The sequence below is a fragment of the Pygoscelis adeliae genome, unplaced genomic scaffold, assembly GCF_000699105.1.
Source record: "Pygoscelis adeliae isolate BGI_AS28 unplaced genomic scaffold, ASM69910v1 Scaffold76, whole genome shotgun sequence".
In the NCBI taxonomy this organism is placed as follows: Eukaryota; Metazoa; Chordata; class Aves; order Sphenisciformes; family Spheniscidae; genus Pygoscelis; species Pygoscelis adeliae.
The window spans coordinates 1,453,410-1,469,310 of record NW_008825111.1 but is presented as its reverse complement, the minus strand read 5'-3'; the positions used below and the strand labels follow the sequence as shown (position 1 = coordinate 1,469,310).

Sequence of the window (15,901 nt, the reverse complement as noted above, 5' to 3'; positions counted from 1 at the left end):
GGAGAACAAGGAAAAGCATTTTTAGGAACAAAGACCTGAAGAGATGATTGCGGTGGCTGTCCCCAAGCCTTTGCAATTCAATGCACCGACACAGTTCAGCTCTATTTCACGAACGCCTGAGGACCATGTTTTCCACACACCCTATCCTGCAAAGCTCTCCTCTCGGAGGTGAAGCTCTGCCCTCTTGGTGATACTGTAACATTCGGTAAAAGGCCAGATGCCCAACTGTGAGGCTCACAAGCGGAGATGGCACTGCTTTATGTGCTTTGTTTCTGCCATGCAGGGAGGCCGTTGAATATTCCCAGATGATCACAGAAAGCAGTTCACATACCTCTGAGAAAAAGGGGGTGCTGAACCTGAACCCTGTTTTCACAGCCTGGAGGGAAAAAAAACAACCAACCCTCACTCAACTCCCTATATTGATTGTTTAATTCAATGCTGTGATCAGAATGCATCAGTCCATAAAGTATCTGGTAAAACTGTAATGCCCATGGATCACAAATAAACCCCAGATCACATACAGATTTTAGGTGTGATATTTCATAGGAGAGCAGAAATACTTTTTTTTTCTCTCCTAAAATCAAATTATGCATAATAAGGGCCTGGGAGGGGTGATCCTTCCTGGATTGCAGAGGGAATCAGCAGAAGTCCCAGAGCATGAAACAAACACAGAGCAAATCTGGTGCAAATTTATTTTTAATTTTGCTGCTGTTTACAGCAGCCTACTCCTCTTTTAAATACCTCTCCCTCCTCTCCCTGGGCTGAGACACTGTTCGCTTAGAGATGAAACTCCTGAGCCCAGAGTTAATACAGGCCTTAGGGTCTAAGTGTGAATATAATGACGAGCATGATTCTGGAAGAATATATCAGTTTCTCCAAAACTGAGAAGCAGCAGTGTTTTCTGGAGGAGCAACAAGACTAATAATAAAATACTTTTTTTGCTCTGCAAAATCAAATGCTAATTGCTGCAGTGCATCATGGTTTAGACAGCTAGTAGGCAAAAACTCACATCTACTTTATAGCTCTACAGCCTAGATGGGAAAGATATGAAATGGCAGTTCAAATACTGCGCCTGTGTCAAATCATTAGGGAGTCTGACTATGAGCTCTTGTTGTTCTGCAGCCAGAACTAGGTTATATACGTACGTTCAGATTTTGGCTTGTTAGAGAACATTCTGTCAAAGGCATCAGGAAAAACTGAACTTGAACAATCTGGACAAAGCTGCGGTTTTGGCTTGGGGTTTTTGGTTTGGGTTTTTTTTTGTTTTGTTTTGGGTTTTTTTGGTTTGGGTTGTTTTTTTTTAAACCAATGTCTGGCTACTATTCAGAAATAGTTAAAGAACTAGCAGCAGATGGGTTGTTGAAGAATATCTGTATAGCTTGACTGAGATTACAGTGAGGATCTAAGAATTCTTCAAGTTTTCCAGCCTCCAATTTTCTCTTCTGTGTGGAAATAAATGATGGAAGAGAAAACTGGTGACATTTTGAAGTCTCTTTGGAAAGCAAGAACAATGTAGCAATATCATTATCACAGACTAACACACTTATGAACAGCATGTAATATAAGCTTTTTAATAATATTTGACGTAATTACCCAGATTACTGTCTCTTCAGTATTTCATGGTTATCACTGAACACCTTCAATTTACATTCTTAAATAAGTTACTGTGTAAATAAAGTATGCTCAGAGTTCTTGTATGTGGACAGTACTTACATTTAATTACAGATGATCTGGATATATTTATAGGTGCAAAATACATTAAAATTGTTTACAGGAAATAAGGTCAACTAGCACTAACTCTGGAATCTAAATGTTCACAACAGCACCGACAGTAGCTCAGCTATTTATTTGAACATGCTTTTCAAAACGTACTTTGGAACGCAGTAAAAAAGAAATTCAAAGAAACGCCAAAAAGAGGGAAGCACAGAAGATCAAAACTCCATAGCAGGTTGGATCAATAAAATATTAAACTGCAGTTCTTAAATGTAAGTACTACACCAAGTAGTAGTCTGGTTGGTCTTAAATGGTGTCAAAGCCCTTGTTTTCTAAAGGAGCCAGTAATAAGCATTTTGCCTATTCGATCCAATCAAGATTTAGGCATCGTGCTATAAAAGCAAACATATCTGACACTTCTTCTATAACTTTAGCAGTTGGCTTTCCTGCTCCGTGCCCAGCCTTGGTGTCAACATGGATGAGAAGTGGATTGGTTTGTTTACGGCTTCGGCCCACAACATATTGCAGAGTAGCGATAAACTTCAGTGAATGTAGAGGGACCACACGATCATCGTGGTCTGCTGTGAGAAGCAGCGTAGAGGGATACTGGATGCCATCTTCTTCTGGTAGTTTGATATTGTGAAGTGGAGAGTACCTGAGAAGAGCACACAAACGTTTACATATTTTTTTCCTCAAGACCCAACAAGAAGGTCCTCTCATACTGAAATCGTCACAGTGGCATTCGATAGCACTCAGAGTACTACAGTTCTCAGCTGCATAAATCAGAATTGCACTACTGGCAACTGATGCATGGTAGTGGCCACAGATCTCTGGCTCTCAAATGTGAAGCAAGTACATTTCTTTAATTTCAGAGAGGCATATGCATACGTCTCACAGAAATGCCAAAAATATCAGGAACGGGCAACAGGGAAACTGCAGCAAAAGCTGTCAAGTCCGTAGCAGGATCCATCCTGCTGGGAAACAGGGAAATCAAGACTTTTTCACAGCATACATATGTAGCCCAGGTCTGCATGCGGATGGCTTCTTCCCATGCAAATTTGGAAACAGTGTCTGATGGTAAGCCACAAGTGCTGTACAGCTATTAAATTTGCTCCCTCCAATATTTAGGTCACCTTTGAACATGCACGTACTCTGAGGGAACACCATGCAGAAACTGAAAGGAGAACTGTAAGTTTTCCTGCTTTCAATAGATGACCTTGATTCCTATTTTTTTTGAGCAATGAGTAATCTAACTTTCAAAATTTGGTTTCTTTGCAGGAGAATTTACATCTGTACATTTAACTACTGTAACATAAGATAAAAGGTGTTTCTACATATCTCAACACAAAGTACTCTCTAGCATTAGAAATTAAACATAATAGTAAGTCACAAAGAATTCCATCTAACCATTTCATACTTCATTTAGACAAAGCTACACCTAGGAAGAATGTTGCATTCCTTAAATCAAGAGTAGGATCCTATTTCCCCCCCCTATTTCATGACAGGAAATACAGAAGGAAATGTTGCTTTATTTTTGAATTACTTTCCCACTTGGAGGGGTACCCATTAAGTAAGTCCAAATTATTTTTAAGAACACGTGACAATATTTGAATGTCTAACCTAATAGGTTCCCGGCTTCCTCATTTTCATCTAAGGAACAATGTAAGTGAATTTGCAGACTATGATTTGTTTTGAAAAGAAGTTAAATGATAGTCACTACATGCTACTATTTGCCTTATGTATTTTTTGGGTATCTGTAAAGGCAACATCTAAGCAACATTACATATATATCTTCCTACATTTGATAAGCAATTGTCAGCTGTTGAAAAGGAGACAAAAAAATATTTCAGGTATTACCATATAAGATGCCTCTAAAACTATGCATTGAGATCTTGTGAGTAAGCATGTGTGTAAGCAGGTATGGAGTGACTCCTTCCTACAGATGCATTTCTCCTAATCACAGAATGAATTTAAAACTTTGCTTCTACTTTACCTCTTCAGAATATCTGAGTTCACGGATGTGCAGGCAAGTTTCAGTGTCCAAAATCATGAAGATTATTTGGATCATTTTTATAACAGTTAATATTTTATCTATTATCTAAGAGGTAAGTTATCTATTGATAAAAGATGAATTATGAAATGTTAATTGTTTTGTGCACTATATTTACAAAAACGTGTTTGCCAGTGAAAGCTTAAATTAGGCAAACTGGAGGTTTTGAAACAATCTAATTACAATGGACCCACCTGATATCTAGTATTTGGATTTGACATTGATTTTTTTTTTTTTTAATAAATGCTTTAGATCAAGTTACATCTCAATGTACTTGTAGCACATGTACTTTTTAATATCTAAACACTCTATTAAATTTCAGACCAGCCAAATTGTTTAGTGTGTTTGAAGCATTCTCCTGGAATGTCAATCTTTATTATTAAAGGAATACAAATGCAGTAACAGAAGACAATGTTCCAGAAAAATATTTTAAAATGATGGCACTTATTCTAACACACTCTTTATTAGCCATATCCAGTGTGCAGATCGTTTCTGTTCTCACACAGCTGTCTCTCTTGTGTCTTTTTTTTTTTTTTTTTTTTTTTTTAAAATAATCTTTCCAGACCTCTCAGCAAGGAGTTAAGAAATGAATTAATATCCTGTTATGGTCTACTGCCATTCAATTCCTACAGATAAATGCCATCCACATTGTCTAATATAATTCACAATGGTGACTGCCTCTCCCCCATCATAAAAAAATACAATTTATGTAGTGGTTCACTTGAGAATCTGTTGTGACAGCCTAAAGGAGTCATTATTCAGAAAGAAAACCTTACGAGTTGTTAAAGCTGCTAGTAGAACAAGGTCTTTGAAAATATGACCAGTTGACTCAACAGGGCTTTGAAGATAGTCTTTCATGCAAAACTGACTAGCAAGGAAATGCTGAACTCCCCAAATCCAGTGTGGGAAAGGATGAAATAATTCTTAGAATAGATATTGATCATGACAACCTGAAACTGTTGAGCAGACTATGCATTTTAACAACCACAGAAATATTTAAAGGCACTTACTTGCACAGCCATTCAAACTGCTCTTTACAGTCGGAGCAACCGTAGTCAGTGGTCCAAGCATGGCCGATGGTGTACTTGTGGAACTTGAGCATGTCCATCACTCCCACTTGGGCAATAGCACAACCAAATAGGTCGGGGCGCTGATTAGCACAGGCAGCTTCGACAGGAAAACAACTCTGTTAGTATTCATATTTGAAAGAATTAAGCTCAGCAGTGAAAGGTCCGCTGCCAAGTTCATGAAAGACCAACTTCCAAAAAGTTGTCTTTTATAAACTCAAAGTTTCTTTAAAAAAAAAAAAGTAAAACTGTTAAGTTAAAACAATGTGAGAAGAACTATAGATTACCATATAATACCTGGACCCAAAAAACTTCAGTATAGAATATCTGATATAAACCCAATTGCACTGGGAGAAAACTGCCAGTGAATGTGAAGTCAAAAAGACTTTTAAGCAAAACTGAAAGCAAATACACAAATGGATAAAAATTATAACTCCCAAAGATGGTATGTTCAAAAGAGCTTAAGAGCTATTTCCCTTTTCTTCAGGCACCAAACATGCTGTTCTTTGAAAACTGCCTTCCAAACTAGCAAACTGGGTTTAAAGGAGACATGCACTTTTAAAATACGTGAGCTTTTGGACTACTGAATTGAAGTTTCCTAAATCATTCACTGTCTAAACTTTTAATATTAGTATCACCAAAGAAAAGGGCATTATGCAGCAAAAGCCCTCCATTTATTGATGAAAGTTTTCTTCCATAATTACTACGTAAACCCATATGAAAAGAGTTTTCATAAAAGCAGACTACTACAAAATCAGAGGAACAACCTCATTTTAATAAAGCAAATTACTGGTTTTCTTTTCTTTTATTAGTATTTCCATCTTCCTACTACTGGAAGGGACAATTTCTTTAAGAATAATGCTTGCCTCATATATTTTAAAAATAACCACAGTAGGCCCATCTAGCTTAGTATTCAATTTATAAGAGCGGCAACTGGCAGATGCTCTGGGAAAAGGCGTCAAGCAAATACTAGGAGATATTTCCCGTACATTATCAGCCAAACTAGTTGTTTCGGTTTTCCCCGAGTTGGAGTTATCTCCAGCCATCCTGTTAAACAGCCGTCAAAACACATATCCTCCGTAAATACATCTATTTCCTTTCTTAATGTTTATTCATCTAGTGTTCATCATATCCTGTAGCAATAACTTCTTCAACTCCAATTTCTGTTGCTTGATTTAAATCTGTTGCCTGGTGATTTTACAAATTCCCCTGGGTTTTTTGAATTTTGAGAAATAAGAGCACTGAGATTTTCACATAACTACTACAACGCATCCCAGAATCCCTTTCTTAATTCAGAGCTAATCACTGCGTGTAGGTATTATCTTTCCCCAATTCTTCTATCTCCTCATTTTTGTCCATTGCGAAAATGGATCATTTATTCCCATTCTTTGCCTCCTGCTAACCAGGGTATTGCTATGACACGACCTTGCTTCCAGCTCAGCAAGAACTTTCTTGCATAGCTTTATGCGAGGGACCTTGTCAAAGCTTTTGGAAAAATCCAAAACTAACTCCTCACCTAGATCACTGTTACAAGCACCATACGCTGCCTGACTCCTTCAAATAGCTCTAATAGATTTGCAAGATGTAACTTCAGCCTGCAAAATTCTTCCTTATATGTCAACTATTATTTATTGGTTTCAATTGGTTTGCCCATTAGAGAAGTCAGATTTATTCATCTGCAGCTTGTGGATCACCATGAACCATTTAAAAATTGGCATTACACTCGCCCCCTTCTGTTCCTCAGATATTCAGGCTTAGTAGCCTGCAATTTCATATCGGCGTTCACTTAGGAACTTGCATGTGCACCATCTGGTCCTGGCAACACACTACTTTTCATTTGATCGATTTATTCCAAAACCTCCTCTGCTGATGCTTCAGCCTGAGTCAGCTCCTCAGAGTATTCCCCATGAAGAGAGACTCTGGTGCAGGGAACTCCCCACACTCCTCAGGAGGGAACATCAGTACAAATAGACCATTTAGTTGTTCTGCTCTGCCATTACCTTCCTTTAGTGCTCCTTTTACACCTCACTAACCTGTTAAGTCCCACAGATCCTCTGGCCAGCTTCCTGCTTCTGATGTGCATAGAAAGCTTTCATTGCTAATCTTTATATTGGAAGCAATTTGCTCATCAGTCTCCTGTGGTCCGTCAGTCCCTGTCAGAGTTTACGCTCTACCCTATTTTCTTCATTTGAACATGATTTCTATTTGCTGAAGGATGCGATTTTACTTCTGGTCATCTCTGATATGTAACCAAGCTAACTCTTCCTGGGTCCTTTCTGAGCCATTTTCATAAGGTATATACAGTGCCTTAAACAGGTGCCATGTAAAAACTCTTTATCCTTTTAAATGAAGCTTTTGATCAGATCCCTCCCCTTCATGTTATTTCACTTTATGAACATAAATTATATTCTGGTAGAAAAGAAAGCCAAAACAACTATCGTAACATTTAATTTTAGTACTCTCTATTGTAGTGTTTCTTGAAGCACTGTGTGTTGCTCAGGATTTTATAAAAAATTGCTGCTCCTAGTTCCCTAAATAGTTACTTCAGTAAGCAATCACTTACGGAGACACTCATCCATTCCCACTGCACCCCTTTAATTAGCCACAATACTTAATTATATGCATTAATAAACTGTAACCTGGAACAACAATTTATTTGTGAATTTTACTCCTCTACTTCGAAATTCAGTACAAAAGTAAGATTTCAAAACCTCAGAACTGTTTGTCTAAGCAAACACGAGAGGTCAAACGCTACGTTCGCATGAAGGAGGTTTTCAGCTCACAGCTGTGCTGCTCTACTCAGCTTTGGGATCACACCGCAGGACAGGGAAGTCTTGTTTCGCAGTTGAATGAGGCAAGAGCTCAGGGCTCTGCACTCTGTCAGAGACACCTCCTGTTAGTCAGACTAAAAGGAAACAGTATCTTGGAAGAGTGACAATACTCTTCCTTGTCAGTTTTTCCTTCAATAAATGAGAACTGAGAAAATCTGGCAGTGGGTCCTTGCACCTAAAGTATGAGTTATGCTCTCTAGTGCTGCAGGAACATCTATTGCAAAATTTAGTTCTGCTTTGATGAAAAAGCACTTACAAGAAATTTCTTAAATTCACCTAATTCTACCCAGTCAAGGAAAATCCCCATCTGGCTCATCAAGAGCACGGAAATCCAGCTGGACTGTAATCCATCTGCAAGTGCAAGGGAAGGTTTCTAGCAACAGATTTTTCAGAGCAGGGAAGTCTAGATTCCTAACACCTGTCTCCTACCGGAACGACCTACACTCTGCAGATGTCACTCGCTTCCCCTTACCTAAACAAGGAGCCCAGCTGACTTGTTCAGCCAGAAACACACGTTTTTTGATGACTAAAGCTGGGTAGGATGAACCTCATCCTGACTGAAACTGAAGTCCATGTAACCATAAAACAGGATTTTCAGAAGCTATGTAACATGTTGACAGTTTAACTGCATTTCCAAATATACATTTACGCTCACATAAAATTGACTTGTGCAATGCTTGCACTCCCAATGGTGTGCAAACCCTTTAATCCTTTACCATATTCATCCATTTCTATTGGTGCTCTTATTTACAATGCACAAATACCTCCTGCCACCTGTAACTGAGAAGCATGTAAGCAGAAAGCAAAAATACAACTTTACTTGTACTTGTTATTTATCTTTAAAACATTTGCTTTTTAAAAATAAGAATGCAGGAATAGCCAAGATGCCTTAGACCAAGGATCTGTGTAACTCCAAATCCTGTTTCTTATGCTGGATGCTAGTTCACTGAAAAAAAAAATAAAATCAGTAGAGCCAGTATTCAGCAGCAGATAAATAGGGAGGAGTATAAAAAGAAGAGCAAGCAAAGAGTGTGCCTAGTAAATCTGCTCATTTCCTATACGTCAGTGGTTTATGAACTTGAAATGCTTTTTTTTTCCTTCTCACGTGAGTAGCTCAACTCTGTCATACTGTCACATGCCTTTCATACTGTTTAAGAAAAATACAAACCCCAATATTATTCATTTGTGTTTTCGTCTCCTTTCAAAATTGAACAAAATCACCTCCCTTTTTCTTCTACTACTTTCAGATACAGGGATTTATTCAGAAATAAATTTTGTAGCTCTTTCAATACTGCTTAGACTCTCAGACACTTTTGTGACAAGCTTTTCTGTTTAAGAGAAGGCTATTGAAGTGCTACATTTGCACAGTCCCTCAAAAGCTCATGACTTTTTCAAGTATCTGTACTTGTGTTTTATGTTTCTCACCAGAGACATTCATGATTTTATTTGTGGCCATGTTTCAACCACACAGTGAAAGTAGAGTCAAATTGTTACGTGTCCCTGTACAAAGGCTTTAAACGCAGAACTGTCATGTTTTCATTTGCTCTCTAAGAACAAGAATGCATGACTACAGAAAGAGTAAACGAGAAACTCTGATGAAGGATTACAGGACATGGGATTCTGGCTTACGCTACAGACCGCACAAAGTTTCCCAATGCTATATAACAGATTTCTGGTTATGCAGTAATTATTCTGTAATGGTTAGCCTTAAGAAAGAAAAATAAAAAAACAAATGTTTTTTAAAGCATTCTTACTTACTGTGTGATTCTACCACACAAGACAGTAATTGTAAGCATGACTTTTAACAGTCAGCCTTTGCTAGAGACTGCAGAATCCTATGCAAACAGCAAATGAGGTACAATTATATATATTTAACGCCTGGTATATATTAATGCATTGACATTCTGGCAACTTTTGAAAAGAGGATCTCATAAATTTTTGTCTGGTTACTTGGACGAACCCAGTACCAAACCCAGGAAATATACGAGCAGTTCTTACCTACTAAGAGGCCCCCATTTGAGCCTCCATTAATAGTCAGCTTCTTTGGGGATGTGTAGCCTTCCTTGATGAGGTATTTGGCAGCACACTGAAAGTCATCAAAGCAATTTTGTTTGTTGGCCAAGATACCACCTAGCACACAAGTAAAACAAATCAGTCGATGCCGTAAATCCATTTGGTACCATCTCTTCAGAAAAACATGTGTGCAAAAATACCTGGGAACAATTCCAGTTTCATGAACATTTTAATAATTGATGCAGCTCAGCAAGACAGCAAAAATGAAAGATTCTTTCAACACAGAGAGGGTATAAGATGGTTCTGTCGATAACTCTAATGCTTTCAGAAACTCTGAATAATACATACCTATACTGTGGAGTGAGTGCCAGGTAATGTTCCTAACCAGTAAAATTAAAGCTAAAAGCTTTGCATTGCAAAATATATACAAAATGACCACATACAATCCACTTGTGATTTGATCTAATGGGACTTTAACAGCATTAAACTCAGTCACAGTTTCTTAAGGCAATAAAGCTTCAGCTTATAAAATAAGCTATATAAAATATGCACTTCTAATTTCCTGAACATAGAATATGTGGCTGGTAATTTACTTTTTCTTCTGTTAGTTGTTTTCAAATCAGATGATATGGTCAAAAAAGGACTTCAGAGTTGCATCTTGGTTTGAAATTCTATTAATTAACTATCAATAGGGAAATGCTTAAGATGCTGCCATCCTGTTGAACAAAATTCCAAACATGATCAGATGTATGAGGAACAAATCATGACTGAAAATGTAGGTCCAGGTGACATCATTGGTAAGACTTCCAGTTCTCAAAACAAAAAACTTTGCAGGGTGGGATAAGGAAGGAAAAGGACGGTTTTGCCCTACAATCTTTCAACTATGTGAGCAGAAGAATATCAGCCTAGAGAGCTCACAGTTGACCAATTCTCATAATCTTCCCACTTCAGAGGCTTTGGGAAGAGACTAAAACTGGCTTCTCCTTGAAGGTTATCCTACCTTAAGATCTGGTATGTTCTTTCTCAGGCAATTAAACGCTAGTAAGAAATGCGAACTAGGAAGAAAATCCTCATATTCCTGTAGCAAAGGCTGTGGTCCAGGCAGGTGAGAGGGGCTCAGTGGATGCAGAAGTGGAACTCCAGTTCCTTCTACTTTGTTTAAAAGCTGGATGTTTATTCTAAACTAATTGCCTAAGGTTCCCACTATGGTCCAGGAACCTCCAGGATAATTAATTCTACCCTAAAATAAGTGAGATGAGCTATAATCTGGAGGTGTCTCTACCTCCATTGTCCATCCAGTGATCCTAGACAGCCAGCTCACACTGGATGCTTCATTTCTATGTCGCAAAAGTTTGGTAAGATAACTCTGACATTTAGTCATGCAGATTTTGTAGAACTGGGACCAGTAAATTTTTAATTTTTTATTTTTTAACAAATACACAATATTCTCACATTAACAAGACCATTGAAGAGAGACATACTGGGACAACAAAAAAGTCTTCAAATGTGTGGCAATAAAGGAGAAATAAACCTTACTCTTTGCTCAAAGTTCTGGTCTGGTGTAAGGTCAGAATCCTATCTATACAATTAAGCCTAAGTAAACAGACTTCTGTAATTGCTTCTGGAATTAACAAAGAACAGATACATATCTTATTATGCAATTGCAATAAAAGACTTGGGTCAAAATTAAGCAGGAAATAGGTGGACCAAAGAAGCATTATCATATTAAGATAAATTTTATTAAAACCTATTACAAACCAATTGGCAAATTAAAATTAATGAAGGATACTTCATCTTTAGCAATAATATCCTGTATCTGCAAGCATCTATAGCTTCTATTTATGAAAGTATTACATATTCAACTCAATTGTGAGGAAATGACCCAGACAAAAAGTTACCACAGATGAAATAGTAAAACCAAGATGTAATGATCTGGGAATACCGTTTTGTTTGATAAAAAGTTATTATGAATTACTCCCATGGCAAATTGCTGCATCGTAAACACCACTGTTTTGGTGCATCTGCCTTGCTGACAACATCTCCAGCAACTTATCCACCAGATTCTTGGGATATGAATAAGGTGTCACCATTAAATAGTGATGGGTATGTTACAGAGATGAGTAGGACTTTTTCCAGCTTTTTCCTCTGGTGAAAGGATGCAGAAAATTGTCAACAATAAGGCAAGTGGACAATCAAAGGATTAAGACAAGGATTGGATGGGAAAAACATGGAGAGAAATACATCAAAGGTATTAAGAAAAGGGGAAAAGAGATTGACAGGGTTTTGTAGTGAGTGACTTGGTTTCCCTGCAGCATAAAAGTCAGCTTAAAAAAACCAAAAAGGTCAAATGCCTGCCTACAAAAAGTTGGACCCCCTAGGAGAGTGGGGAGGGGATGACACGTCACTGTACCTGTGGAGCTGATTGTTTTCATATGCACTTCAATCACATTCACTAAATATAAAAAAAAGGGTCTATTCATAAATTGTGCAAAAACAATCTGGAGGAGTTACATTCTGAACTCCAAAGTTCACACCTTCTGTAAGCTTCTGCAAATGGTTTATTTTTTTTGTGTGATACCAAGAGAGTCTAAACAGTCAGTGCTGTTGTCTTGGGGATCTAGAATAGTGGGGCCATGTGCACCTGCAAACAATGAAAGAGGTATGTGAAAGCAAGCCAGGTCTCCTGCAATACAGACAGGAGATTTTTTTTTTTTTAAATCAATTCAAGATAAATAGCTGCATTTTCAAATCCTTAAGTCTAGGGAACTTGATCTTGCTTAAAAAAAGGCAATAATTTTATTGGTAAATATTGTGTTTCTGCAAAACTGTTTTTAAGTAGGTTGCAAAAATTAAAACAATCTAATGAAAAACATCAGATAACACTGGACAACGTACAGATCTAACATATGAGTAATGAAAAAATTTACTTTTCTACAGAATAAATAAAAGGCAAAAGGAGATGTGAGTATGGAAGAGGGAGTGAAGAGAAAATGTTGTCATTTTCATTGCTAAGCCTGCAGTTTTGTTCCTCTACTTGGACTGATTTACCTTTGTGCCAGGTCTCTCCATATTCACCACCACCCCTGATGTTCGCCACCGCTAGAACACCCCCTAGGTGTCGCACAAAAATAAGTCTTGACACACTGAAAAAGCAAACAGATAGAGGATTATTTTTAACTTCCAATTTTTATATCCCTACCACTTTTACAAAAATACCTTGAGGGAAAGATCTCTCCCAAAATCAATTACAAAATCGTGAATGAAGTCCCCCTTGATGGCATACCTGAGTAGCCAGGCTTTTTTCAACGGTTATCCATGGAAATGAAACCCTCTGCAGCCTCAGGAGAGGAAGGAACCAGTGCTGGTCCATTCTTCCTCTTTTAGTTCTGCACTTCGGAGGAGAGTGGCCAGTGGTTCTGCCTAACAGAAGAACTCCCCCCAGGACGTGTCACCATTTTTTTTATCATCTTCAAAGCCTTCAGGGTGGGGACTAGAGCTATGCAGTACCACTGGACCTCCATAGCTTTCTGAACTGTTCCTCTTCTGTGGATCCTCTGCTTTTTCAGAGGAAAGGAAGGCTTAGCCCAAATGAAGAAAGCAAAGAATTAAGATCAGCGCTTGATCTTTGTTTATAAGCAGGTATTTTCAACTTCTGCTTAATGTACTTCTTTTTGGACCTTTATAAAACTGTGTTTGCAAAGAAAAACTCTGCTTCTACCATTGTTTTGTGCCAGGATCTGCAGTCAAGTTCTGGCCAATCCCCTTCTTATTTATTTTCCACTTGCATTGCTAAATACAAAACAAATACTAAAAAATAAAATTACAAGTTCTGCCTTCCCTAGTATCTCTAGAACCTCACTGAAAGCTAAAGTAGCATATTTTTTTTTAAATGTCAAATTGCAAAAGTATCAAAGCTATTGCTATCTTTTTAAAAGGGACTGAAGTAATTTAGATTGTACTTAACAATTCAGAGAAACAGATCTCTGATCTGCTGAGACAGCAGCTTAACATAGCAGAAGCTCCAGATGGCAAACCACACATATGCCAAGGAGACCAGTAAAACATTAAAATTTAATCCCAACAAGACTTTTTTTTTTCCTCTAGTAGGTTTAAGTTTCTTATTTACTTGAAATCTTTGCTCATGCAAGAAACCACTGCCTGCAGAAATTAATCCTATTCAATCACAAGAGCAAGGATTGGGCCTTTTTACCTTTAAGTCCCCCTATGGCTTATCAGACATGTCTTGAAAGATGGTAGTCCTACAGAGTGTCTCATGTGGATGTAGTATCAAAACAGGTAAATTTTTCATACCTCCCAAAGCAATTATCTATGTACCGGCACTTGTTCTTGAGAGTACATACCAAGGATTAAGGAAACAAAAAGAAAACCAGGAGGATGACTGATAAGAGATTTCTGTATTTTCATAAATCAAAGGAAAAACTTTCTACCTAGGCTGGTTATCTGTGGCCATCAGATGGCTCAGGAGGCACAAATTATCTCTGATTCTGTAAAATCAATTCTGAAGTCCATCACTGTGAATTGTACTTTGCTTAGATTGCTGTGACATGCTGATCAGATGCAAGATTGATATTTGATAAGCACACTGTGCAAAGGTCAGAGAGCATTATTCTGTCAAACTCCAAGACGCCTAATTTCGACAGGTTGCTGCACAGCTAATGTGGAATAGCCTGACAGTAGGTTGCCTCATGAGATTGTGGCTTCTTAGTTTTTGGTATGTTAGAGCCACAAAACCTCCCAGAATATTCTGCACTTCTTTTCCCTGTCTCTGTCCCAAACAAAATCAATGGAAACATTTTGGTCCAAACTTACTTGATCTCCTAGTAATCCAAGGTAGCAAGTATAGGAATTGCAGGTAAGGTAAGAGCTTGCTACCCAAATATATTGCCTGAGAATATTTAAAAAATAAAAAATTCCAGAACAGAGTCCATCCTCTTCCATCTGCTGAAAGAAACTGTGCCCGTCTGAGGGATCAGCATATTTAACCAGCAAAGAATCTGCGAGCAACGCAAAATGAAAGTATTGAGTGCATCCTATCCTGTTCATGGACACCTCTAACAGAGATGGTACCTTGATGATAATTTTTGGAGGGGTGTAAGTGACTTAGGATCTCACAGGATATGCAAGTACTCTTATTACAGGAAGCTAGTCCCCATTTCCACAAACAAACAATTTTTCTGTTGCACAGACCCTCAATGGGATAAAGTCCAGAGTTTGGTAACAATCATTATATTGCCCAAATTATAAGTAAGGTTTAGTATATCTGTGCTCACTCTCAGCAATACTACTGGGATTTAGACACCTCAGAAAACATTACCCCATATACCCCAACATATACATCTAGTAATGTCACTGCCAATGACTATTAATTAATACCCACTCTGGTACGGGCAGTAGTAAAGTGAGTCAGGACCCTAACTTGACCAATACTTTGAGGTAGATGTGCCTAGAGCTTATAACAAGCTTTCTCAAAGTGACTTTTAAGTTCAAGGAACCAGGTTTTATAAGTATATAATCAGGACTCAATAACTTTAAAAAAAGGTGAAAATTCCAAGTGATCAGACAGCACAAAATTCAAGTTTTATACACAACCCTGCTACTGCCTCCTGTTTTCTTCCAGGCAGGTTCTTGCTTCCAGATTTGATTTCAAGTCAACTTGCTGTCTGAGTCACAGCAAACTGCCCAGTCACCCTGGATGCCTACGAAATGTCTCATTCTGCACAGGAAAGTCTGGCTCCCTGCTCTTCCCAACAGTCTCTATAGCCTTTTGCTTATTATCCCTGTTTTTCCTTCTCTCCTGGGAGCTGGGTAAAGAAAAACAGGGTCAGGAAGGAGCCAGTGGAGGGAGCAGAAGATAGTTCCTTCCCTGGAGAGCTCCTTCCAGACCCTATCACTCTTAAGGAGCATAACACAAAAAATAAGAAAACAGGTATTGTTTTTTACAGTATAGAGCAACGTGAGGAGCTGTGCTTCAAGGAGCAAGAATGCTTTCCCAGAATTACTGATCTGCTGTCAGGTATTACAGCTGACAGAGAAATGCAGGCTAGTACACTGGTGACGGGGAAAGAATCCTGAGTCACTGGACTTGGTTGCTTTCTTGGCCTTTGTGGAGAAGGAGGGAGTGGTAACAAAGTAACCCGAAAGAGTAATCTTGCACTCTGCAGCGGTGGCTGCTATGCTGCCTGACCTTTCTGTGGGCTTACAGTCTC

The 15,901-nt window shown here is 38.2% G+C and overlaps 1 protein-coding gene across 1 annotated transcript in view; it reads right to left on the bottom strand.

The window, feature by feature from the left end:
* Positions 1-1,543: 1,543 nt before the first annotated feature.
* PREP (prolyl endopeptidase) overlaps positions 1,544-15,901 on the bottom strand; it is a 299,065-nt gene continuing 284,707 nt past the window's right edge. The window contains exons 12-15 of the mRNA XM_009327938.1: positions 12,723-12,817; positions 9,660-9,791; positions 4,774-4,930; positions 1,544-2,368 (exon numbers count right to left, since the gene is read on the bottom strand). Coding sequence (XP_009326213.1) covers positions 2,074-2,368; positions 4,774-4,930; positions 9,660-9,791; positions 12,723-12,817 — 679 coding nt within the window. The 3' untranslated portion in view covers positions 1,544-2,073. The remainder of the gene's footprint in view (positions 2,369-4,773; positions 4,931-9,659; positions 9,792-12,722; positions 12,818-15,901) is intronic.